Source organism: Lipotes vexillifer, unplaced genomic scaffold, assembly GCF_000442215.2.
Source record: "Lipotes vexillifer unplaced genomic scaffold, Lipotes_vexillifer_v1.1 scaffold1069, whole genome shotgun sequence".
In the NCBI taxonomy this organism is placed as follows: domain Eukaryota; kingdom Metazoa; phylum Chordata; class Mammalia; order Artiodactyla; family Lipotidae; genus Lipotes; species Lipotes vexillifer.
The window spans coordinates 589,444-615,330 of record NW_006787014.1 but is presented as its reverse complement, the minus strand read 5'-3'; the positions used below and the strand labels follow the sequence as shown (position 1 = coordinate 615,330).

The 25,887-nt window shown below is 36.2% G+C and overlaps 1 protein-coding gene across 4 annotated transcripts in view; it reads left to right on the top strand.

Annotated features, from left to right (window-relative positions):
- GRM5 (glutamate metabotropic receptor 5) overlaps positions 1 to 25,887 on the top strand; it is a 554,676-nt gene that overhangs the window by 7,993 nt on the left and 520,796 nt on the right. For 3 of the 4 annotated variants that reach the window (XM_007459685.1, XM_007459684.1, XM_007459682.1), the window contains exon 1: positions 7,955 to 8,615. In XM_007459685.1, coding sequence (XP_007459747.1) covers positions 7,955 to 8,615 — 661 coding nt within the window. Of the gene's footprint in view, positions 1 to 7,751; positions 8,616 to 25,887 lie in introns of those variants that run through there. The other variant, XM_007459683.1, reaches the window with a different exon arrangement.

Genomic DNA, 25,887 nt, shown 5'->3' with positions numbered 1-25,887 from the left:
CCCAGAATTGACAAGCTTAAGGAGAAGGGACTGAGAGTGAAGTTAATGCCACCTTTTACAATCTAAATTAATAGATTGTAAAATGTGGAAAGATTCATGCCAGCAATATCATGCATTTGTCCTATAGAAATAGTTTTTTTTTTTTTTTTTCAGTACGCGGGCCTCTCACTGTTGTGGCCTCTCACTGTTGTGGCCTCTCCCGTTGCGGAGCACAGGCTCCAGACACGCAGGCTCAGCGTCCATGGCTCACGGGCCCAGCTGCTCCGCGGCATGTGGGATCTTCCCGGACCGGGGCACGAACCCGTGTCCCCTGCATCGGCAGGCGGACTCTCAACCACTGTGCCACCAGGGAAGCCCAGAAATAGTTTTTAAAGTAATTAAAGTGCAACATTGTTGATGATAGTAGTAAAATCTATAAATAATCTAAATATCCAAAAATAGGGAGTAATTAAATAAATTTTTGTGCACTCATATAATTGAATACTATGCAACTGTTAAAAAGAAATAGAAGCTCTAAGTGTGAATCTTGGCTCTGCTACTCACTTGCTTTAGAATCTTAGCCAAACTGTTCTCTCTCTCTGAGTCCCAGATACTTCAAGCATAAAATATACATAACATGATCTATCTTACAGTTTTTTAAAATGATAGTTAAATGACGTTTCGTGTGAAATGCTAAGCACAGTGCCTAGAACATAGTAAGCTCTCTGTGAATTTTAATTATTCTTATTGTTATCCCCATCATCAAAATGAACTAATCTCAAAAGGTATTTAGAATACATTATGTAGAGAAGAATAAAAGTATATTGCAATGTAGATTTCATACTGATATTCCATTTAAACAAAAAATCTATGTATTAAAGATTTTTTAAAGGTTATATGCTTAGAAAACTGTAGAACAGACACCAAGTTGCTGGATGTGATTAAATCTGGGTTTTGAGATGATATTTTCTCGGTTCTGGTCCTAGGCCTGCTAAAAATCATTTATTCTCCGTGGGTCTCAGTTAAACTGAATCATCTGTAGGACTCTTTCTAGTTCTATGATGCTATTTTCCTTAATATATCGAAAAGCCATGGGGACCAGCAAAGGTTTCTCCCTCCTACTTTGTTAGTCCGTACTTCTCTTTTTGATGTCCCCTGTTGCCTGGACCCATTTGAGTTTCAATATCCATTTTCCACAGTGGGGCAGGGGGCGCTATCTTTACATCGCAATCAAGTAACGGACCAAAAAGCGAAGTGCAGGCAACTCCCTTTACTTATTCGTTCATTCAGCAGGATTTATTGAATATCTGTTAATACTAGGTGTTGCGTATGGCACAGATTTAATCTTTAAAGAGTTTGAAGTCTATTGGAAGACAAAACATGTATAAATAGCTATAATATTAGCTTAATAAGTACCATTAAAAAGTATGGACAAAAATGCCACTTGCATTTAGAATACAGCACATACTGCAAGGTGAGGGACCTGGGAAGCTTTTATAAAGGGACTATTGAAAAATATTACTTCATTCAATCCTCATTAAAACTCTTTGAGGTAGGTACTGTTCTCATTCCAGTTAGGCTCAGAGAAGCTAAGTGACCAAGGGCACACAGCCAACAGATGGCAGTGCCAGGATTCAAACCCAGGTCTACTTGACTCCAAGCCCATGCTCTTAAAAACTCTGCCTTAAGGCCACGAAACAAGAGCATATCAGGGCTAAGAAGCAGCGTGAACAGAACCACTGGGGCAAAGGGGTTCAAGATATATTCAGAATACCTAAAGGAGACCCAAATTTAACTTGACTAGCAGACTTCCAAGGAGGGGCAGATTGAGAGGAGATGACCATAAGAGAGACTGGCGCAGAAATTTAGAAAGTAGATCCCTCAATCCCACATTTAAAAAAAATATCACAAATAACAAATAGCTTTGCTAGTAGAAATTCAGAAACTTAGAAAGCACAGATAAAAGCAAAGAAGAAATGAAAAATTATGCATATTCCCATCACCCAGAGGACATCTCATTAATGTCAGTGTGTATGTTTCCCGACTGCGTGCATACACACACACTCATAATATTTCTTGTGAAAACACAGCCATATCTGTTTTTATTTTTGCTCTAATAGAACTTGAATACTTCACATTTCATCCCCCTCCCCACCACACATACACTTTACAAGATAAGGTTTCTGTTCAAAAATTTTTTTAGTCTCCTTTGCTGGTTTTTCCTTGTCTCTGGGTCTTTGGGAGTTTAAACATTGAAATTCCCTGGGCCTCAGTCTCAGAACTAGTTTTTCTCTTTCCAGTTCCTAGGTGATTTCATCCGGTTTTATGTCTTACAAAAAAGAACCTCTACATACTGATGCCTCCTCCATTTATATCTCCTATGCAGACCTCTCTCCAGAATTTCAACTTCTTATATCAGATGCTTATTAAATATCTCTTCTTGAATTTCTGACAAGTATTAAAAATTGGTGTATCAAAACTGAATTTCCGTTATCTTCACCCAGATCTGTTCCTCCAGTTTTCTCTGCCTCAGTCAACATGGCAGCATCTTTTATTTGCTCAGACTGAAAACCTTAGTATCCTCATTGATCTTTCTCTTTCCTTCACAGCCCAAGTCAGATCTGACAGCAAACCCTTTCACTCTATCTTCAAGATATATTCAGAATCCTACCAGTTCTCACTACCTATACTACCATCTTCCTGATCCAGGCCTCTGTCATCTCTCTCACCTGAATTATTGCAGTAGTTTCCTAATTGCTTTCTTGGTTCTGCCTTTGTGCCCTTATTCTTGTTGAAAAGTTGGTCATTGTGTGTCCCTCCCCTATTGAAAACTCTTCCAGAAAATCACTCTCACATAATGTTAAAGCCAAAGTCTTTCAAAGTCCAAAAAGGCTTTGATCATCCTACTAGCTCTCAAACCTCCCTTCTTCCTCTCTCCCCACTTTTACTTCACTGCAGTCACACTGGCCTCCTTGCTGTTTCTCAACACACTAAGCATAAACCTGCCTCAGGGACTTAGCATTTACTTTTTTTTTTAACCTGGAGTGTTCATTCCCTTGTTATTTGCATGATTCTCTTACTTCTTTTAGTTATTTACCCAGTTTTACTTTTACAGTTTAAAGTTCTTTGGCTACGTTATTAAAAATTTTTTCCATATCTCTGATACTTTCTATCTTCCTTCCCTGGCTTATTGTTTCTCTTTAACCCTTATTAATGTATAGCATACAATATTTTACTTCCTTATCTTGTTTATAGTCTGACAAACCACCTTGGATTACAGGCTCCATGAGGGCATGAATTTGTGTCTGCCTTGCCCATAATTGAATCCTCAGGGACTAGAAGAGTGCTTAGTACAGCACAGTTACTTAATAAAGACTTGCTGAACAAATGAGTGATGCTGATAGAACTAGGGTATACTCTGTCGGTCTATTTAGAATTTGTGCTGTATTGATTTCTTGTATTTTGGGAGCACGTGGGATGACTTGTTATTTAACCTTATAATAATCTGAGTTGTAGCACAGTTCTGTCAAATTTCTAAGTCATAATTTATTTCAGAATATACTTTCCAGGTATCTGAGCTTCATAGCTAGTATCAATAAAATATAGTCACTGTGTATATTCAAGGCAGATTATGAAACAATCATTGATTTATAATCTGGCAGGTTATAATCTAGTAGGGGATGCCAGGGCAATAAAAATATATTTGTGCCAGATAGTCATACACATTTGTACCTTCTATGTATGAATCATCTCTTTTCCTGAAATGTTCATCACTCTCTATTTTTTAAGCAAACTCCTGTTAGATTCTAGCTCCCTTGGAAGTTCAAACTGTGTTTGGGTGGCCTCTCTCACGTTTCAAGGACTTTGGAAATACCTCTCTTGGCAGAAGGGGTGGTAAGGTGACAAAAGATGATAATAAGAGTATGTTATGGAGTCACTAGGCATAGACATGAATTCTAGCTCTATCACTCCATGATTGGCTTGTTTTTAAGTTATTAAAACCCATTACATCATTAGGAAAGTAGAGAGAATAAAATAATACCTACATCTCAGGGTTGTTATAAGGATTATTGACGCACACATACCACACATACAGACATACCCACATACAGACGCAGGTACACAATGCACATAGATTATAATATCTTCTGGGGGAACGAGAAGCATGAAAGCCTTGCATATGTCTGCAACTATAAAGTGCCCAGGACATTCTCTTTTGGCATCTCTGACATCACATGTTCTTGCTTTCTCTCCTTACTTTCTGAGCTGCCTCTGTTTCCTTAGCTGGCTTTCCCACAGCCTTACCTCTCTGTGGGGCTTACTTTTCAGCCCCACCTTTTCTTTATTTATACTTGCTCTCTAAGTAATTTTATTCATTTCAAAGGGTTTATATATTGGTGACTCTCGGTTCACATCTTTAAGCCAAAAAACTCCTCTCGGTCCACACTTACATATCTTCCTTCCTCTTTGACAGCTATACCTGGATGCTTCCAAAGCATCTCAAATTTAACATGTTCAAAAGAAAATCATTGTTTTCCCTTGAGCCCATCTGTTTCTGTTCCAGTCAGTCCCATCCCTTTTAATGATACCAGAATATACTAGTTTCTTAGACTCAAAACCTAGGAGTAGACACTGATTCCTCTCTACCTTACCCACATCCAGTCCGTCAGCAAGTCCAGTTGATTCTACTTGCAAAAGATATCTGACTGTGTCCACTTCTCTCCATATCCACTGTCACCAATCATAGCCAAGCCGCTATCATCTCTTACCTAGAGTATTATGAGTCTCAGATTTCTCAAGTCCATTATCCAGAACAATGAGCAGCTAGGAGAATCTTTTCTAAGATTGGATTGTGCCAGTCATTTGTTTACACTTCCTCAGTGGCTTTCTGTTGCGCTTAAGCTCCAAATTCCTTAAGAGCCTACAAGATCCTACATGGTCTGGCCGTTCCCTATCTTTCCAACCTCATTTTGTACCATAATTGCACTCATTATTTATGCTCTAGCCACACTTTTCACATGACTGACTTCATTCTTCATTTTATTGTTCCTTGCATTCATCAGGTTCCAGTTCAAGTCACCTTTTAGAGCGGGGGTCCCCAACCCCTGGGCCTTGGACTGGTACCAGACCGTCCTGTTAGGAACCAGGCCTCACAGCAAAGAGGTTGAGCGGCGAGCAAGTGCGACGTCATTGCCGCTCCCCATTGCTCTCCGTTGTTTGCGTTACCGCCTGAATCATCATCCCCACCGATACCCCGCCCCCGCTTCCGTGGAAAAATTGTCTTCCAGGAAACTGGTCTCTGGTACCAAAAAGGCTGGGGACCGCTGTTTTAGAGTACTGATTTGTAAGCCCCATGAGTATAGGGAGCATTTACACCCTGTTTTCTCTTGAATATTTGATTCCCAGGAGAGAGTCATAGCATAGGCAGGCCATAAATATATGCTTAATGAGTTAGTGAATAAACGCCTGGTGTATGATGGGTGCTCAATGAAAGATAATGATGGTAGTTATCAATGTACATCGCTATACTTCTTTGTTATATGAGTCTCTGCCACTCTGTAGTTAATAGATATTTGTTGAATGAGTTAAGTAATTAATTTAGCCTATCATAGGAAGTTACATATATATATGTGTGTGTGTGTGTATATATATCTATATATATTCTCAATACATGGGGCTTGCTGGAAATAACTCTGACAAGTAAAATGCATGAGATCGATATTTTAGGTTCATCAGTTTGATGGGCCGCTTTTAGTCTCTCATGTCACTTTGATGCTCTTACATAATAAAAATGAGTCCTGTTTTGTTACTGGATTTGCTTACTAGCATTCTGGATTTAATGAGAAAGTGTGATACCTTTTACGTCAGATTTTTTTTTTTGTCTGAAGTAGAATTCACATGACCGTGATAATAAGCATTGGTCCCCAAGTCTTTGGTCTAAGTAAAGTGAAGGGAAAGCTTGAGAATATTCAGATAATTTTCCAACGAGAAAATTAATATGTCTTTGTTTCCTTCCCCCTTGTCTACAATGCCAACTTCCATACCAAAGCTGATTTTTCCCTTAAATATTGCTAAAAATCTAGTTATTCTGGAGCATGTAGCTATTTGATGAAGAGTGTGTGTGTGTGTGTGTGTGTGTGTGCACGCGCATGTGTGTGCGTGTGTGTGTGTGTTTTAGTGTTTGGCACTGTACAGAGGGAGCATTTCTCTGTTGCCATTGGAAACAGTGGAAGGAAATGGTGAAAATGAGGGTGAGGGTGATTAGAAATGTGATTCAGGTTATATTCATTATGTGTCTGGACTAGAATTTTTACAGATCTGATGAGTTTTGAAAACCATTGGTATTCTTGAAGAAACATCATAATTGCATAAACTCCTGAAGCAACATCACCTGTCTTTGAAAGGTGATGCTTAGGGAGTCACTTTAAAACAACTTGAAATCTGTGGCTGGAAGAGCTAATAACTTACAAAATAAGTCTCTTAAACAATCCTTTAAATAACCCAGATCACTAATTTGTCGGTTCTCTTTTACAAATCATGCTAGAATTTGCTGTAGGCAACCTGGGACAAAATTTTCTTCTTCCCCAGGAGTTTAAACTGAAATAGGCGACTATATTCATAGCTATACTAAGTTTCTACTTGGAAGTATAATTCCAAATATGCATCCCTCCAGCCCTTTGAATCTTCATGATGTGAAAATTTTTCCTGGATCAGGGGTAAAGGACTGATTACTGTCAATTTTATTACAAGACTCTGTAATTACTTTGAAGGCTCTGGAGAACTGAGTGTGTTGCCAGAGAATTTTCTGTCCTCACCACCTAGCCACAGAAGGCCCTTGGAAATTTAATAACAGAAAAAAATCATGTCTTGAATATATATAGCCGTTTTCAATATACAAAACATTTGCATAGTTGGTATCTTATATTGATTCCCATAAGGGCAGCCTAGCACATATGATCCCCAGTTTTCAGATGATAAAATTCTGGTGCTGAGAGGTTAAACAATTTAGTAATAGTTCTTTGTAGCAGAACTGGAATTTGAACCTAAATATTCTTTTCTGCAAAAATTGGTACCATTGAACTATGCCTTTGCATTTGGGGGCATTTTACTTTGTAATCTTCCAACCCTCTTCTATCCTATAGTTCATTTAATGTGAAAATACTGTTCTGACCTCGTTTGTCTTTGGTCTATATTGTATGGAAACTAAGCTCAATACTTGTTGGGAAGATTATTCAACTTGCTTTACATTGCATTTGAAGATGGGGTTTGTAGGCTTTTTTAAAAATAACTTTATTTTTTAATTGCATAATCAGTACATGCTTAATGCTGAAAATTTGGAAGGACACAAAGAGCATTTCTAAAACAAACAAAAATACCGTCGTTATTATTGGGATCACCAATGTCTAATATTTTGGGTTTTTTTTAAGATTTCTGTTCATGGCATACTTCTTTTAGGTGCTTTCCCTCACCTTCGTGTCAGAGTATAGTTGGGCCTCCCACACATGAGATTTGGTTTTGTGGACTCCAGATGAGCAAATGAAAAACATATTAACCTAAGCCAGGTAGGATCAAGAAGCTGTATCAGCTGCTTTGATAAAGTCACAGAATCACAAAGGAGACAGGCAAAGAAGAGTCAGAAAGATTTTTGGATTCTTTTTCTCAAGTTACCTACGTCAGAAAGACCTCTCTTTCTCTATTAGCATAGACTGTTCGAGCTTCCCAAACCGGTTGCACTTACGTTGTTAAATCCCCATTCTATTTTTTTCCCCCAGGTTTTGAAGATCGTGATCACATATGGATGCATCTAACTAAATGGTCCCTGGGGACATGGTGGTCCTTTAGAGAGCACATCTAAATCACTGGCTGATTTTTTGGTTTGCCGCTCGCCATAGGACATCCCTGGATTCTCTCTCTCAGAACTCGCCTAAATTTTCCCCACCATGCTGTCTTTATTAGCTTGAACTCCTTTCCTAAAATGGTCCTTCTGTTGATCCTGTCAGTCCTGCTTTTGAAAGAAGATGTCCGTGGGAGCGCACAGTCCAGTGAGAGGAGGGTGGTGGCTCACATGCCTGGTGACATCATTATCGGGGCTCTCTTTTCTGTCCACCACCAGCCCACTGTGGACAAAGTTCATGAGCGGAAGTGTGGGGCAGTTCGTGAACAGTATGGCATTCAGAGGGTGGAGGCCATGCTGCACACCCTGGAAAGGATCAACTCAGACCCCACGCTTTTGCCCAACATCACCCTGGGCTGCGAGATCAGGGACTCCTGCTGGCATTCGGCCGTGGCCCTAGAGCAGAGCATTGAGTTTATAAGGGACTCCCTCATTTCTTCAGAAGAAGAGGAAGGCTTGGTGCGCTGCGTGGATGGCTCTTCCTCTTCCTTCCGCTCCAAGAAGCCCATAGTCGGGGTCATCGGGCCTGGCTCCAGTTCTGTGGCCATTCAGGTCCAGAACTTGCTCCAGCTTTTCAACATACCTCAAATTGCTTACTCGGCAACAAGCATGGATCTGAGCGACAAAACTCTGTTCAAGTACTTCATGAGGGTCGTGCCTTCAGATGCCCAGCAGGCACGGGCCATGGTGGACATAGTGAAGAGGTACAACTGGACCTATGTGTCAGCGGTGCACACAGAAGGTAAGTGTTCTTTACACCGAGTATGTCTTGTGCACCTGATAGCTTCCCAGTTAAACTTTCAAGTTTTGGAGGGCTAAAATTGTCCTAATTATTTGAGATCTTTTGTTATACCACTTACATAAGAAGGGATGGGATGGCAGATGTCTAGAGCAACATAGATATAAGCTAACATGAGTGATGATGTGACCATCAGTTGGCAAAATGGATACTTTTTTTTGGTTTACGTATTACATTATTTGTACATCTTCTATAACGATGATAGGGAGTTTTAAGATTTCTAGATCTTCTTTGAACTCCTTACGTTTTAACTCTGTAAGGTTGCTCTGAGTACCTGAGAGTTTCTGATAGTTAAAGGGAGGTACACATACATACACATAAGGCCTGAGGGCAGCCAGTTCTGGCCCAGGTATGTTGTAATAGAAAATTACCAAACGGTTTAGTCTTACAACGATTTTTCAGTAGAGTGTATCGTTAAATCTGAAATGGAGATGTGTATGAATTAGTTCTATCCTTGTATAGGACGTTCTCAGGAAGTATAAGTTTTAATAATTCAGCATTAGTTTGCTTTGAAATTTATTGCTTCTTTATGTGGAAATCATAGTGAGGAAGGAAAATATGACTGAGGTTCTATACCAGATAATAATAGTATTAGCCCTTATTATTGTTGATGGTGCTTTTCAAATGCGTTTGTATACATTATTTGTTAGTTCTCAACCAACGCTGTTTGGGATAGGTTTGATTTGACCTACAGAGGTTAAGATACCCAAATTGTGAGGCTTACTAATTATGTAGCACTCTTTCTAGGACAGCATACTGCCTATGCTAAACACTACAGTATACCAGAGAAGGTACACGAGACTTTGTATAGCTCATTAGATCATTGTTAGGATTAGTTGAGATTTTTACTTTATTTTTTTAATTAATTTTTTTCTGTTTTAAAAATTTTTTTATTTCTTAAAATCAAATCAAATAATAATATATTCATATCATTTAATCTCTTGTGTAAGTATATTTCATCCAATATAGCCAATATGGACACATTGTTGCATTATACAAAGTCATTTCAGTTGCATCAATTGACCTGAGAATAACATTAAAAGTTAATTGTAGCTATCAACTACTGAGGCACTATGAAAAGGGTTTTTTCATGTATATATTCTATAAAGATACTTATTGACAGTACTCAAACAAACAAACCTATGAGATAGATTATGTTTTGATCCCAGATTTACAAATGAGGGAACTGAAGCATAGAAAATGTAAGCCACATGCCTAATGTCAAGAATTTAAGTGAAAGAGCTGAGATTCGAATGTTCGTGAGGTTCAAATCTCAGTTGAGATTTTTAAATTCTGCAATAACACTGTCAGTGTGTTCCAAACAATCTAATCTTGTAAAAGTGGGATTGAGTTATTGGGAAATTAATGAAATGACCACAGTAAGACTACTTCAGAGATTGGGAGCCTGTCACCAATTAGATATAGCAAACTTTTCATTATCAAGTGACATAACATGGATTTCACTGTATGGCCGCTCTTAACAATACTCAGAGCTGCAGAAACATAAAATGGCCTCTTCTATACTGGATTGAGACTTCTAAGCCTCTGGAAATTTTCATACATAAGTTTATGGTTTACGTACAAAGATGTTGATATGTAGAGATTTTGATCAATGGGTAGGTCATTGGACTAGGAGACCTTTGATTTTTTTTCCTAATGCTGAGATTTTTCTTATAAAACCACTATTTCATTTGATTCTCACAACAAGCAGTGATCTAGATAATCCAGATATTTTATTCCATTTTTAAAATACGAATGTTTTAAGAGTTTATACAGTTCATCCAATAACTACCTGATAGCAACTTCAGAGGCAGGAGGAGGGCTCATAGCTACTAACTGCTAATTCAGCGCCCTATTATAATTCAGCAGAATCCAGTAGAATCACACCCAGAGGATATATATTTATGCAGCACATATTTATTAAGTCAAAATATACAAAAGGCTCTAATAGTCCTGTGAAGGACAGCCCTATGTTTTATGCATTACCACCCTCAATGGGCGTGCAGTCTGGCAAAGGAGATGGAGCACGCACTAATACTTGCATAACCATAATTCAAGATGACACGGAGTTACAAATGTTTCTCAAGTAAATTGAAGGAGAAAATAATCACATCCTGCTCTGTGGTGATGGAAGCCATAGTGGAAGTCTTAGAGAAGGAAATGAATTTGACAGTGGAGTTTTAATAGGAAGAATACTGACAACTGGTGAAAATTAAGAAGGCATGGGTTTCCAGTAAAGGGCATGAGGAAATATGAGAAGGTGAGAAAGTAAAAAAACATGTTTTCAAGAGACCAAGGATGAAGCTGTGTTTGGTTTACCTCAGATCAATCATAAATTTCATTAGGAACTTCCATCTAGCTTCAGAAGAGTAGGCCTTGGTCAGTCTGTAGGAGGTGCTAATCCAAGATTGTGTTCAAAGAGAAACTCGTCATCATGACCTTTGACTCTTACTAATTTAATCTGTTTTTCTTTCAACCTAATTATATTCCTGTACTGAGTGATACAATAAAATAAATTATAATGCATCCGTAAAGTATATTATTAGGTAGCTATTAAAATGAATGAGACACTCTATAGGTAATGAGATCATAATGAGCTCCAAGATCATTTTAAGTGAAAAAAGCAAAGCACAGTTCTATGTAAATGGTATGTTATTTGTATAAAATGGAGTTTGTAAAAATCATTTGATTGAATATTCATAGAATTGTTCTCAGAGAAGAGCAAAACTGATAACAGTTGCTCCTTCTGGGTAGGAATTCTAAGGAGTTAAGGAATAGGGTGGAATGGGAGAGACTTTCTTTTATATAATTTCTACATGCAAACATTTGAAGTTGTGTATTACAAGCATAGACTACCTATTGCAACCTAATAATTAAAAGAAAATATTCTATTTGTGGGCAAAAATGTCAGTAAAAACTTATTGCCAAGTTCAGGCAAATTTAATTATTTTTTCAAAAATAGGCCAATAGAAATTTTGTTGACAAATTTGGGCAAAATATTTGGAAGATACCACAGAATTTAGGAGAGAATAAACTTTGAATACAAACATTGAAGACTGGAAGAAATGCATTTTGGTTTATTGTTTTATGTGGTTTAATCAAGAGGTATTTATATTGCATGGATCCTCAGCAAGTAAGTGGCTAGTGAAGTTACATGGTATTATGTCTTAAAATTTATCGGCATAGGAGCAGTGGAGTAGGAAGTTTTACAAGGTAAAATTTACCTCCAGGATCAGAAAAGTGCTTGAGTAACAAGGTACAGCTCTGCTGGGTACTGTGGAAGTCCCCAGGGTGATGCCTGGGTTTCTGTTGTCTGGCCCTTCAGGAAGCCCCTGCGGGACTTCCCATGAAATGACAATACCAGTTCTTACTTGAGCCTCTTTCTATGGCTGGATTGGGACAGTTCTCTTTAGCCCTAGATCACCCTACCTCAGCATCTCAAACTTACGCCCATGTCTGTATAATTACCTTTGTTCACTCAGTTGATAGTCTTCTTTCTTGAAAAGTATGGAAATTTCCAAATGCTTTCACACAGGCATTGAGGTCTATAAAAAGACATTGTCTTATTTTCAAAAAAAGCTTTTTGTTCCCCCAGGTTGCCCATTTACTTTATACCTAAACGTGCAGTACTCTGTCTCTCAGTCCTCTTGGCAGCTAACACAAGATGTTCCTTTGAGAACGTGTGTGGCATCACAGAATTTCAGAGGAGGGCACAAGCACGAGAAGCCTTGGGTTTCAGCTTCAAGGTTAATCTCCTTCACTTGCATTTCCTTGGTTTATGTTTCTCCGTAGGCTACAGGACTATATATTTACGGTGGCTTGTTATATTATGCACACATATTGTCCAGGACTTCAAGGCAAGGAGATTAAATGTATGAAAACAAAAAAAAGAAAAAAAATACAAACCACTCTAGCTCTGCAGCTGTGAAAGGAGTGTGCAGTAACTGAGAAGAAAAAATTGTATTCTTTGTAAAGGAGACAGTCCAGTTGCCACTGTCTCTGCTCTAAGAAAATTTAAGGGGTCCTTTGCCTCCATACATTGGGAAACCTTGGTGCATGTGCCCATGATAGCACAGAGTCTATGGTGCTTGCCTGGTTAGGGGTGTGGCAGATCCATTGCTTTGGCTCTGATGATTTCCATTGATGACCCCTTTGCTTTGTAACTTAATAGTTCCCTTCCACTCTCATGCAGCACTAGCCATGTGACTGCTTTGGTCAATAGAACTTGGTGGAAATGAAGACTTTTTTCCTAGTCTGTCTGTCTTAGAACCCTGTCATCACCTTGTGAAGGATGAGTGCTGCCAGGTTTTCCAGATGAGGCCGTCTCAGACCACTTGACCTCAACTATGTGAGAGCACCCAGTGAAGAGCCACACAGTTGCCTTCCTGACCCACAGTCAATTTCAATCATATAATATATCCTAACTGAAACTATAAACATTACCTACCTAACCATAAATTCATGTGCAATAATAAACACCTTCAAGGTAGAGTCCAGGATAAGCATTTTCATCCCAGTGACTAAACTTGAACCACCCCCCCTCAAATAGGATACTACGACAATGTTTAAACTTCAAAATCAAAACAAAATAAATGTATTAACATGCATTAATATTATTGAGATTCCAATGGAATAATTGCTGTGGGCAAAAATGAACATTTAAAATGCTTTACCCATACTTCTGGTTCAAAGCTAGAGGTTTGATAACTTCCTTAAAGTTTGGATGCTTTAAGTAGTCAGACGCTTGCATATATTCCATTATTACATGCTTCCCCTTGATATAGCTCAGTTTCATTGAGGAAAGTAATTACAAATTGGCACAAACCATACACACTGTACTTTATGGATGACTTACAGGATTTTCACACTTCACAGTTTTTGCTGGCTTTAGTTGAAACTCCACTGTACCTGCCCAGGGCCTGTCAGAGTGCCTAGCACATAATAGGTGCTCAAAGACTATTTGGTGAATGAGTGTATTTGTGTTAAAGTAGTATCCAGCTCACACTTAATGAATATATAGCATGTGGATAAGTAGCAGGCACTTGTAATTTTTCACAGTTTTGCTTCTTTATAAAAATGAGGTGCCAAAATGCTTCCCTTGATTAATTGTAAAATGCTATTCACACCCAACTTCCTTTTTTGTTTGCACTGGTTCTTGAATTTGTTACTTCCACCTAATGATAAAGGAATGCTAATTTTTTCTAGCCAAAAAAACATCTCAGTGATGCTCTGGGGGGAAAATGTACCAGTAAGTGGTACTGGTAATGTGACATCATTAAAATATTGTCTAACTTTCAGGTTATGATACGGTTTTTTCCATCAATTATTTAAAAAGTTGATAACAATCAAGCTTTGGTTGAAAGACCTTGAATGTGATTCATAGTCTATGTGTTTAGTTTACCTTCTAAAAAGTGGGAACACACTTTCTCCATCACACCTTTTCTACTAACTGTGATTATACCAAGATAACAATTTAGTTTGGAAAGATGAGGAATGTCAGTATGGGCCCTACTGAGTACTTTTTAAGGGGATTTCATTTTGTTTCTTCAGGGGTTGAATAGTGTTGAGAGTTGAGATGACTTTTCAGATGGTCATGATGATAATTCAGACACAAAAACTACTGTTAGCCCTATTAGAATGTTAACACTGTGTTAATAGTGTGAAGTGTCTTAGGTAAGCATTTAATAACTCCTTTATCTTACGTTTGAGGAAACAGTATGGACAAGTAATTTGGCCTTACTTGTACATGATTGTTAACAAAGTTGGGTCTCACAACTCAAGATTCCTGTCCAAAATTTTGTTTCCACATTCAGTGAAAGAATTGCCTCTCTTAGGAGTTAGTGAGTTAAATTCTTGGTAACTCCTGTGCACAAGCCTGGAATACATAACCACGTGGAGGGGATCTGGAAAAATGAACTTAAACCTCAGCTGGGAGATGAAGGAGTTGGATTATTTGTCCTTTCGGTAACTCCCTTTCTTGACAACCAAATGTTGTTTAATTGAGATTCTATTATTCTGTGTGTTAAAACATGGTCATTTTTATTATATGTCATTAATTTTCTACTTGATTCATTTATCCCATAACACAGTCTGATAAAGTTACCATTTTTTAAGTTAGAGAACAGGTATGGAAAGAGAAAGTGATTTTTTTCGCATAATACTGTAGCTACTTAGTGACAGAGCAAAAATTGAACCCAAGGCCAACTCTTTTTAATTAAGTCCAAACTCCCTGCCTGTGCACTGGGGTAGTTGTGGCTTCAAGGAGGAGTAGAATGCACGTCTATTGATTCTCTTCCCTCCATAGGAAATAAGAAACGATTCGTTTCCCTTCTGAGAAAATCTTTTGAGCATATTTCATGTGTCTTTTTATCTGGCTTTGAAAGAAACACCATTCCTTGTTCCCATGGAAGGATTTAATTACAGTAGAAAGAAAATAAATTAAGGAGGAGGCATGTGGCAACAAGTTAACCTCATAGAAGACCTTTTTGTGAGCCTGATGATGAGTACAGACTGTAGGTTGTTTCTATTCTCATCTCCATTGCAGACGCCACAATCCGTCCTTCAGATGCCAATTATGGGAGGAAGCCGTATGGTACCAAGTTTTCAAGAGCAGGAAGACATATTGTTAAATGCTATAGCCTTATGTATAAAAAACTTCTTTGGAATTCGTCAGAACTAGGAGTTATAAAATCTCATCTTGGCACATTTGCAAATACTCCAGAAAGACTTCTCAATTTAACCAAATGTTGAATTGAGGATACTTTTTGGCAAGAGATGTGATAGTCAGATATGTTTATCTTACGGGACTTTAAAACCAGAGATCGTGCCCCAGTGAGGTATTTTATGCATCATTTTTCACACATACACAAAGGATTTTTTAAAATGAGAGAATATCTAGTCAGTGTTGCTTCAAAAAGTACATCACAACCCATGAATTAATTGTGAAACCAATTTAGTGGCCTGAGACCAGCAGTTAGTATACGGTAGAATAAAATAGGATAGAGTAGAATATAAATATCAGTATATTACGTGATAGTAAGAGTAGATATTGCTCTGTAAATTTTTATTTTAGTTGCATATAGCCATATGTGTACTATGGTTACCATTTACAGTGTTTTTCTTACTATGTCTTACAGCTAAAAAAAAAAAAAGCTTAAAAACAACTTACTCTACTTTTCTCTTTAACATTGTTAATTTTTTTATTTGCTAGAGAAATGCAAGTCACATACAAAGGTTTATGCTTCTGTGACAATGTCATTTGGTTTTTCTCTCCTAGATGGGTGGATCTTAAGCCTTATTATTAAGAACAAGCAAGAATTCCAAAGTATCCACGGTGGGAAATGGTAGAGACTTTGAGCAAAATAAAAATAATTCATAGACGGTTAATGATAAATGGCATAAGCATCAATATAGGACAGTGTCGAGGACACTAGTACAGGAGGTTGAAGGCAAGTTCTCAGTCCTAGTTTTTATCAGAGATCAAGACAAGCATAGGAACGTTTTATTTTTTGAGTATCCCAATCCAGTATATTAAGAAATAAATGCCAAAAGGTATTATATAATTTTGGTGTTAAAAGTTTATATATAACACATTAACACATCTAACCCCCTCCAACACATGCATACACATAAACACATTAAAATACAATGTGATGTAGTTACACTGTTTATAAGGTGATTCCTTGGTTATATAGAATAAGTCATGATGCACCATGTGATGTGGTGTGTAATAAAGCACAAGTTTAAACATATAAAGTGACAGTCTTATTTCAGTTTTCTGAGTTTCCAATGATTATATGTCTTTTCATTTGATAATATAGTCAAGTCTAAATTTAAGGTCTCTTTAGAACGCGAAGATCAGGCCAAATACCATTAGTGAAATAAAGTGAGGTAAGACGTGAGACAGCGCTTTTAGAAGTAAAAGTTGTTTCATGAAATAGGCAAGCTACAGTGGAGTCATGACCTTAAATTCAGTTTGTTGCAAAGACATGGACATCTCAGGAATTTAGTTTCTTAACCCTTTGGAATCACTTTAAGTAGTAATATGAACACAGGCAGGTTTGAATGAAAATCCTGATTAATATCCTTGCTAGTTAGAGGGACTTTGCACAAGTAAGTTAATTTAATTTCATCATTATTAAACTGAGATAATAATACCTGCCCCATAAGAGGGTTGTAAAAAGTAAATACAAAGCAGGTATTGTTAAGTTTGGCACAAAGTGTTCAATAAGTACCTTCTAAATTAGCCTGCCAGAGACTTGCCTTGCCTTATCTTGGACATGAAGAAAAGCCCATCAATAATGTTTCAGTTTGGCTTTGCTTAGTTAAAATTGATTATTGAATGAAATGCAAAATTAGCCAGGAAAGTGACCAGTAAATGTAGTGAGTTTTAGATTCTTCCCAATTTTCCTTTTGAAAATTGAGTCTGTGATCATATATTACAACGTAGGATGCTTAGTGCTTTGGAACAATTATAACTAGATCCCACCACCTCTCCTCTAACTGCTGAGATGCATTATGGTGTAGTAAAATGAACAAGGTCTGGAAAGTCCCAGAGCTGCTAGAGTGTTAACACCAATAATCTTCAGTGTGTGTGGGGAGGGAACGGGGGTATGGAAACAGGAGGTTGAAGATGGAAAATTAATGCTGTACTTTAAGCACTTCTGAATTGTCACTTTTATAAAAAGCATGAATATCTTTTGTAGTAAAAAAAATAATTTTGCCCAATGGTTATATAACTTCTTTGTAAATTTCAAATTGGACATGCTTCAGCCCCTTCACTAGTCAGTAACTGCAACTTTGTTAATGAAAGCAAAGTTGTAGCACATTGAGGCATTCCATAGGCTTGAGTTTAAAGACAAAAGGATATAATATGGACCTTGGAAATAAAACAGACTATATTTAATAGCTATACTAGTTTGAAAACAAAACTGATGCTCTCTTACACATCATTATAGCTCAGATATAACAATGACAGTAATAATAGCATTCATCTATTATTTAATGTGTTATCAGAAATTAGGTTTTTTATAATCTATGAAGTGGTATCAAGATATAGATGTTTATGCTATCATTAGTATATTATTACTAATATTATCTGAAAGTCAGCCCTACCCATAGCTACAATGAAAAGTAGATAGAATATAAACAGAGTAAAAAGGGTATGTCTTTGTTCCTTTTCTCAAGGACTCTAAAAACAAGTATTTGTGTCTTTGACAATTTCTTCATAAACTTTCTTCATATTTCTTTGGTTATATAACTTCTTCTCCAAAGTTCTAAATCTGCTTTTCACCAGATGTGGGTTAGAATCTCAAGCCTTGATTCTCCTTTATGAGAGTAGAGGGCCATTTATTATTAAGGAAAACTGTATTATTGCGTTGTCATATGGTGGCTTTTTATCCCTTAGAGAAGCTGGAGAAATATATAAGTAAGACATATTGAAGTATCATGTTAGTTTAATTTCAATTTCATGGAATTTGAAAAATTTTAAATTGAAAACGAAGCTGATAATATGTTTTATTGAAGTAAATTGAGAAAAGAGAGGAAAAACTATATCAAGACCCTGAAAAAAATTAAGCTATCTGGCTATATTATTTGTAATCAAATTTAATTTGATTGTTTTCAGTTCCCAAGTTAGTATACTCATCCCTTATTACATGAGCATAATTAATTCTCACTTTTTGTTCAGAGTGAAAATATAAACAATAATTAATTTTCCTTACATTTAATGTTGAAACTTTAGGTTTCATTAAAAAATATATGCCGAAGAATCAAGCTAGCAATATTAATTACATAAATTTATATTTATATATAATTGATAACAGTAAACTGTTATTGATAACTAATAAAATGAGAAAATTCCAAATGATTTGGCAGTTTGGAAGTACTTTCATTTGCTGAATTGCATGAAATTATAAAAATAATTGAAGACTGGTACAACAGTTTTGATGATTTGAGAGAAAATTTTACACAAAATATATTATAGATTTTTGACAAAGTGCAATATGTTTCAATACAACTGTGTAGTATATAAAAGCGTACCTAATAGAGCTTGAGGTCCATGTGATGCTACAACAAGTAAATTAATTTACTCATTAGTTTAAACATATTTATTGGGAATATGTTATGTGCTAGACTCTGTTGTACACACTATGAAAAAAGTAAGATGGAAGCACTTGTCAGCACATGGCTTTTCTCGACGCATACCAAGCCCTGGTCTCATACTAATATAAAATGTACCTTTATAGAACGAATAGGGTTATGTGTAAGCAGGAACCCATAAAGTGACACCTGTATGGCAAGGGATGAGTGTATTAAGCAACTAGATTGAAAGAGAGAAGTCTTCATTAAGTGTAATTTGGAAAATTGTAGAGAGTTTAAAGATTTTTTTTTCAAAACAATCTCCACTTACCAGTCCTTACCAAATAATACAAGTGAGATATGTGCTCCTAGAAGCAGGATGTTTACACGACTAAGGTGAATAGGGACGGATATCTCTTTTGGAAGAAAAAAAAGATAAGAAAAAGAAAAAAGCAGTGTGTCATCCTTTTGTTTAACACAATATGGTTTTATACTTTCCTTGTGCTTAATATTCTGGAATTGAGGGGAGCCATGTGAAGCATCACAGGTGACCTAGTTATGCTTTTGTTTATACTGTTTAATGCCCCCTGGTCTAGTATGAAGTTTCTGTTCCATTCAAGATAAGAAGCCTGATTTAGGTGCCAATAAAATATTTTTTTATGAAAAAATTTTAATCTCCCTCACTAATGGATATAGCAGGCAACCTCAAACAATAAATTATAAAATACATTGTCACTAGTAATTAAGACATTCTCTGGCTTGTTTAGCAAAATTGAGATAATTTCTTTTTTTGAATTTTAGACTTCTGAAAATTACCTGATTATTTATGTGGAACCCTAGGAAAACTTAAAACACTTTTTCTCCCTTTTAATCATGCTACATTTTTCTTGGTACAAACTTAACATTCTTTGATTGAAATTATTCGTAATCTCAAACCTATCTCTGATTTTGATGTTACTTGGTATCTGCTTCTTTCTTGAAATTCTCAAACCTCTCCCTCTTCTCTGAGTCTTTTTCTGAGTCTTAAACTCTTCTAAAATGTTTCAAGTTCTTTTGAGTAATCAGTAGAATTAATGATTGTACTGAATTGGTTTCACTTACTTGAAAAACGCCTTCCTTGAAGGAGGCTGTGTTACTTTATGGCTATAGGGAATAGTGATTTGGGTTTACTTGTCAGGAAATTTCTCTCCTAGCCTCAAAGTCTATTACGTGCCTTTGTTTTACCTTGTTTTACTCTGTCAGAAGACGGCAAATTATTGCATCTGATTAGAAGGTTTAAAGAGGCTGGGGAGAGTGTAACACTTGTTCCATCAGTAGAAAGAAAGAGTATCATTTAGAAACATGAAGAAAAATAAGCTCTCAAGTTTTTAATATACAATAAAGTGGCCACGAGTATACTTTCAGAAATTGTACAAATTTCTGATGAAAGGCAACTGAAATAAGACTTACCCATTCCTGAAGAAGAGCAGAAACTCAAGCTGAAGTGACTGAATTTGAATATGGAAAACTTGACTTTTGATCCAGGTAGCGCATCGAAGAACTGGTTTTGAGATCAGTGGAAAGAGCATTAATCTTGGAATTATTCCAGAGACCATATTTGATTTCCCACTTTGGGATGACCTTGGACGGTTCATTGAACCTTTCTGAATACACGGATCCTCATTTGCAAGATGTCAGAAGTCTATATCTGCACTTTCTGTACTCATGTTTTGTTATGATGGTCAATTGAATAATCAGTTAATGCACTTTGTAAATCTAAAGCTGCCTGATATATTATTTAATTAAATATTAAATGAACACTCACCGTGTGCCAAGATCTATATGCTTGAACTATGCTTTTACAAAATATTGAGTACAGTACTGTGAAAATTAGATACTAATCAAAGACTTCATTAATGATATTTTCACCGTGATAAAAACAGTAACAATAACTGTAACAATAACAGTTCAAAAAATCTTGGCTGTTGATATTTTGTGTTCTTTTTTCAAAGTCAGCTTTTGAAAAGAGAAACTCAGGTTTTAGAAATTTAAGTAACTCATCTAATGTCTCAGAGCTCCTGGTGCCAGGACACCAACTGGAAAGTAAGCTTAATATTCAGAGAATTTTTAATTTAAAGACACTCAGTTTTACAAGCAGCTGTCTTTTCATTATAATTGAAAGCTTTATTTATTTACTGCTTTTATCATTGAGTTTAAGGGCTTAGGCTCTGTGGTTAAAGGGACCAAAATTTGAGCAAGTTACTTAACCTCTGTAAATCTCAGCTTCATCAATTGTTCAATGATTGCCGATATTGATGGTGATGATGATGATAAGGAACAGTTGCAGGGCATTCACCAGGTGTCCAGGCACTTTTCTGAGTATTTGTACGTACATGGATTCATTTAATACATTAATCTTATGAGGTAGTACCATTATCATCTCAGTTTTATAGATGAGGAAAGAGTCACAGAAAATGAGAATAATGGTTGACCTACATCAACTATCTATTGTGTAAATTATATGAGCCTTTTAAAATATATAAAACACTTATTTATGGTGTGTAGTCTATAGTAGGCAGTCAATAAATATGATCTGTTAATACTAATTTGGTTATTATAATAATTTTCTTTTTGGCCTAGTGATGGATTCAAATGTAACTCCTTGGGTTACATTTGCACTTTGAAGTATTCCCATCCTGTCATTCTGGTGTCTAGAAACAACCTAAATGATACTAAGTGAAAATAAGGAGGGCACAAATAATATATTTAAAAACATACATTATTTCCAAATACAAAAGTAATACATAGATATTATTTAACATTTGGAAACAAAAAAATAATTTTAAAGATCATTAATAATGCAACAGAACTAAAACATTTTTATTTCTTTTTATCTTTCTTATGCACAATGTTAATAAATAGTTATAACCAATCTTAAAGCTAGTTATAATTTTGTATTTTTTGTTTACATTTTTAAACTTAGCATTGTAAACAGAACATTTTCCCATATTTTCCATGTCCTTTATGAACATTATTAACCATGGCTATCTAATATCCTTTTTTTCACAGATTACAGATTTGGGGGCCCTTAGACTGTTTTCATTTATTTATTTATTTATTTATTCACATGTGGACTTTTATTTTTTTATTTTTATTTTTTCCCGAAATTAATGTTTTTATCACTATTATTTTAAATTTTAAGTTGATATCTTTTATTTTTTTTCTTTTTTAATTAATTTATTCTTTTATTTGACAAAGTCTTTTTTTTTTTAACATCTTTATTGGAGTATAATTGCTTTACAATGGTGTGTTAGTTTCTGCTTTATAACAAAGTGAATCAGATATGCATATACATATGTTCCCATATCTCTTCCCTCTTGTGTCTCCCTCCCTCCCACCTTCCCTATCCCACCCCTCCAGGCGGTCACAAAGCACCGAGCTGATCTCCCTGTGCTATGCGGCTGCTTCCCACTAGCTATCTGCTTTACGTTTGGTAGTGTATATATGTCCATGCCACTCTCTCACTTCATCCCACCTTACCCTCCCCCCTCCTCGTGTCCTCAAGTCCATGCTCTACATCTGCGTCTTTATTGCTGTCCTGCCCCTAGGTTCTTCAAAACCAATTTTTGGTTTTTAGATTCCATATATATGGGTTAGCATATGGTATTTATTTTTCTATTTCTGATTTACTTCACACTGTATGACAGACTCTAGGTTCATCCACCCCACTACAAATAACTCAATTTCGTTTCCTTTTATGGCTGAGTAATATTCCATTGTATATATGTGCCACATCTTCTTTATCCATTCATCTGTCGATGGACATTTAGGTTGCTTCCATCTCCGGGCTATTGTAAATAGAGCTGCAATAAACATTTTGGTACATGACTCTTTGTGAATTATGGTTTTCTCAGGGTATATGCCCAGTAGTGGGATTGCTGGGTCATATGGTAGTTCTATTTGTAGTTTTTTAAGGAACCTCCGTACTGTTCTCCACAGTGGCTGTATCAATTTACATTCCCACCAACAGGGCAAGAGGGCTCCCTTTTCTCCACACCCTCTCCAGCATTTATTGTTTCTAGATTTTTTGATGATGGCCATTCTGACTGGTGTGAGATGATATCTCATCGTAGTTTTGATTTGCATTTCTCTAATGATTAATGATGTTGAGCATTCTTTCATGTGTTTGTTGGCAGCCTGTATATCTTCTTTGGAGAAATGTCTGTTTAGGTCTTCTGCCCATTTTTGTATTCAGTTGTTTGTTTTTTTGTTATTGAGTTGCTTGAGCTGCTTGTAAATCTTCGAGATTAATCCTTTGTCAGTTGCTTCATTTGCAAATATTTTCTCCCATTCTGAGTGTTGTCTTTTGGTCTTGTTTATGGTTTCCTTTGCTGTGCAAAAGCTTTGAAGTTTCATTAGGTCCCATTTGTTTATTTTTATTTCCATTTCTCTAGGAGGTGGGTCAAAAAGGATCTTGCTGTGATTTATGTCATAGAGTGTTCTGCCTATGTTTTCCTCTAAGAATTTGATAGTTTCTGGCCTTACATTTAGGGCTTTAATCCATTTTGAGCTTATTTTTGTGTATGGTGTTAGGGAGTGATCTAATCTCATACTTTTACATGTACCTGTCCAGTTTTCCCAGCACCACTTATTGAAGAGGCTGTCCTTTTTCCACTGTACATTGCTGCCTCCTTTATCAAAGATAAGGTGACCATATGTGCATGGGTTTATCTCTGGGCTTTCTATCCTGTTCCATTGATCTGTCTTTCTGTTTCTGTGCCAGTACCATACTGTCTTGATTACTGTAGCTTTGTAGTATAGTCTGAAGTCAGGGAGCCTGATTCCTCCAGCTCCGTTTTTTATTCTCAAGGTTGCTTTGGCTATTCGGGGTCTTTTGTGTTTCCATACAAATTGTGAAATTTTTTGTTCTAGTTCTGTGAAAAATGCCAGTGGTAGTTTGATAGGGATTGCATTGAATCTGTAGATCGCTTTGGGTAGTAGGGTCATTTTCACAATGTTGATTCTTCCAATCCAAGAACATGGTATATCTCTCCATCTATTTGTATCATCTTTAATTTCAACATAGGAGCACCTTAATACATAAGGCAAATACTGACAGCCATAAAAGGGGAAGTCAGCAGTAACACATTCATAGTAGGGGACTTTAACACCCCACTTTCACCAACGGACAGATCATCCAAAATGAAAATAAATAAGGAAACACAAGCTTTAAATGATACATTAAGCAAGATGGACTTAATTGATATTTATAGGACATTCCATCCAAAACGAACAGAATACACATTTTTCTCAAGTGCTCATGGAACATTCTCCAGGGTAGGTCTTATCTTTGGTCACAAGTCAAGCCTTGGTAAATTTAAGAAAATTGAAATTGTTTCAAGTACCTTTCCGACCACAGTGCTATGAGACTAGATATCAATTACAGGACAAGATCTATAAAAAATGCAAACACATAGAGGCTAAACAATACACTACTTAATAACGAAGTGATCACTGAAGAAATCAAAGAGGAAATACAAAAATACCTAGAAAGAAATGACAGTGGAGACACGACAACCCAAAATCTATGGGATGCAGCAAAAGTAGTTCTACGAGGGAAGTTTATAGTAATACAATCCTACCTTAAGAAACAGGAAACATCTCAAATAAGCAACCTAACCTTGCACCTAAAGCAATTAGAGAAAGAAGAACAAAAGAACCTCAAAGTTAGCAGAAGGAAAGAAATCATAAAAATCAGATCAGAAATAAATGTTTTTATTTTTTACAATTATAAAAAGCATATAAATGAACATTTTATGTGGTGGTGTTTACCTTAGTGTTTAAAAAATTTTTCTTAGCTAAATTTATAACAACAACTACAAAGACCACAAGTAAGAAGGAAGATTAAATTCCTGTATTAACGTGAAAGGATATGAACAATTTTTAAGATTCAATATTTATGACTCCTTAAATGTATAATACAGCAAGAATATAAATTTTTTAAATAAATAATTGCTGGCATAAAAGTTCAGGTAATATAAGTATATTTTCCTAACCACTAGCTTGCTTAGGAAGCAAGACATTGCATTTCTCTCTGCCCATGTATAATCCTATCAAAGTTGCATTCAAAATAAAGTTTTTGGTACTGTAAAATAAATTTTGAAGATTTAAATATATAAAGTGTTCATGCACCAATATGAATTTATTAAACTATCATAGAGACCTTACCTCTATGGTAAGTCATCCTTTAATCTTCCTTCATAAGTCCCACTCTTAACCATACACATACATATTATTAAAACTCCTAGAAGATAACATAGGCAAAACACTCTTTGAAATAAATTATAGCAATTTTGTTTGGTTCTGCCTCCATGGCAAAAGATATAAAAGCAAAAATAAACAAATGGGACTTAATTAAAGTTAAAGCCTTTTGCACAGCAAAGGAAACTGTTTACAAAATGAAAAGACAACCTACTGAATGAGAGAAAATATTTGCAAATGATATGATTGGTAAGGGATTAATTTTCAAACTATATAAACAGTTTGTACAACTCAATATCAAATAGGCAAACAACTGGATTACAAAAATGGGCAGAAGGCTTGAATAAACATTTTTCCAAAGAAGACATTCAGATGGCCAATAGGCTCATAAAAGTTGCTCGACATTGCTAATCATCAGAAAAATGTGAATTGAAACCACAACTAGGTATCACCTCACACCTGTCAGGGTGGTATCATCAAAACGAACACAAATAATGTATGTTGGTGGGGATATGGAGAAAAGGGAACCCTTGTACGTTGTTGGTGGAAATGTAAACTGGTGCAGCCACTGTAGAAAAAAGTACGGAGGTTCCTCAAAAAACTAAAAGTCGGACTACCATAAGATCCAGCAATTCCACTCCTGGATATATATGCAAAGGAAAGGAAAACAGTAATTGAGAAAGATACATGCGCCCCAATGTTCATAGCAGCATTATTTACAATAGCCAAGATATGGAAGCAGCCTAAGTGTCTATTAACAGATGAATGGATAAAGAAGATGTGATGTACATATACTCACACACACACAGGGATATTATTCAGCCATAAAAAAGAATGGAATTCTGCCATTTGCAGCAACAGGGCTGAACCTAGAGAGTATTATGCTCATTGAAAT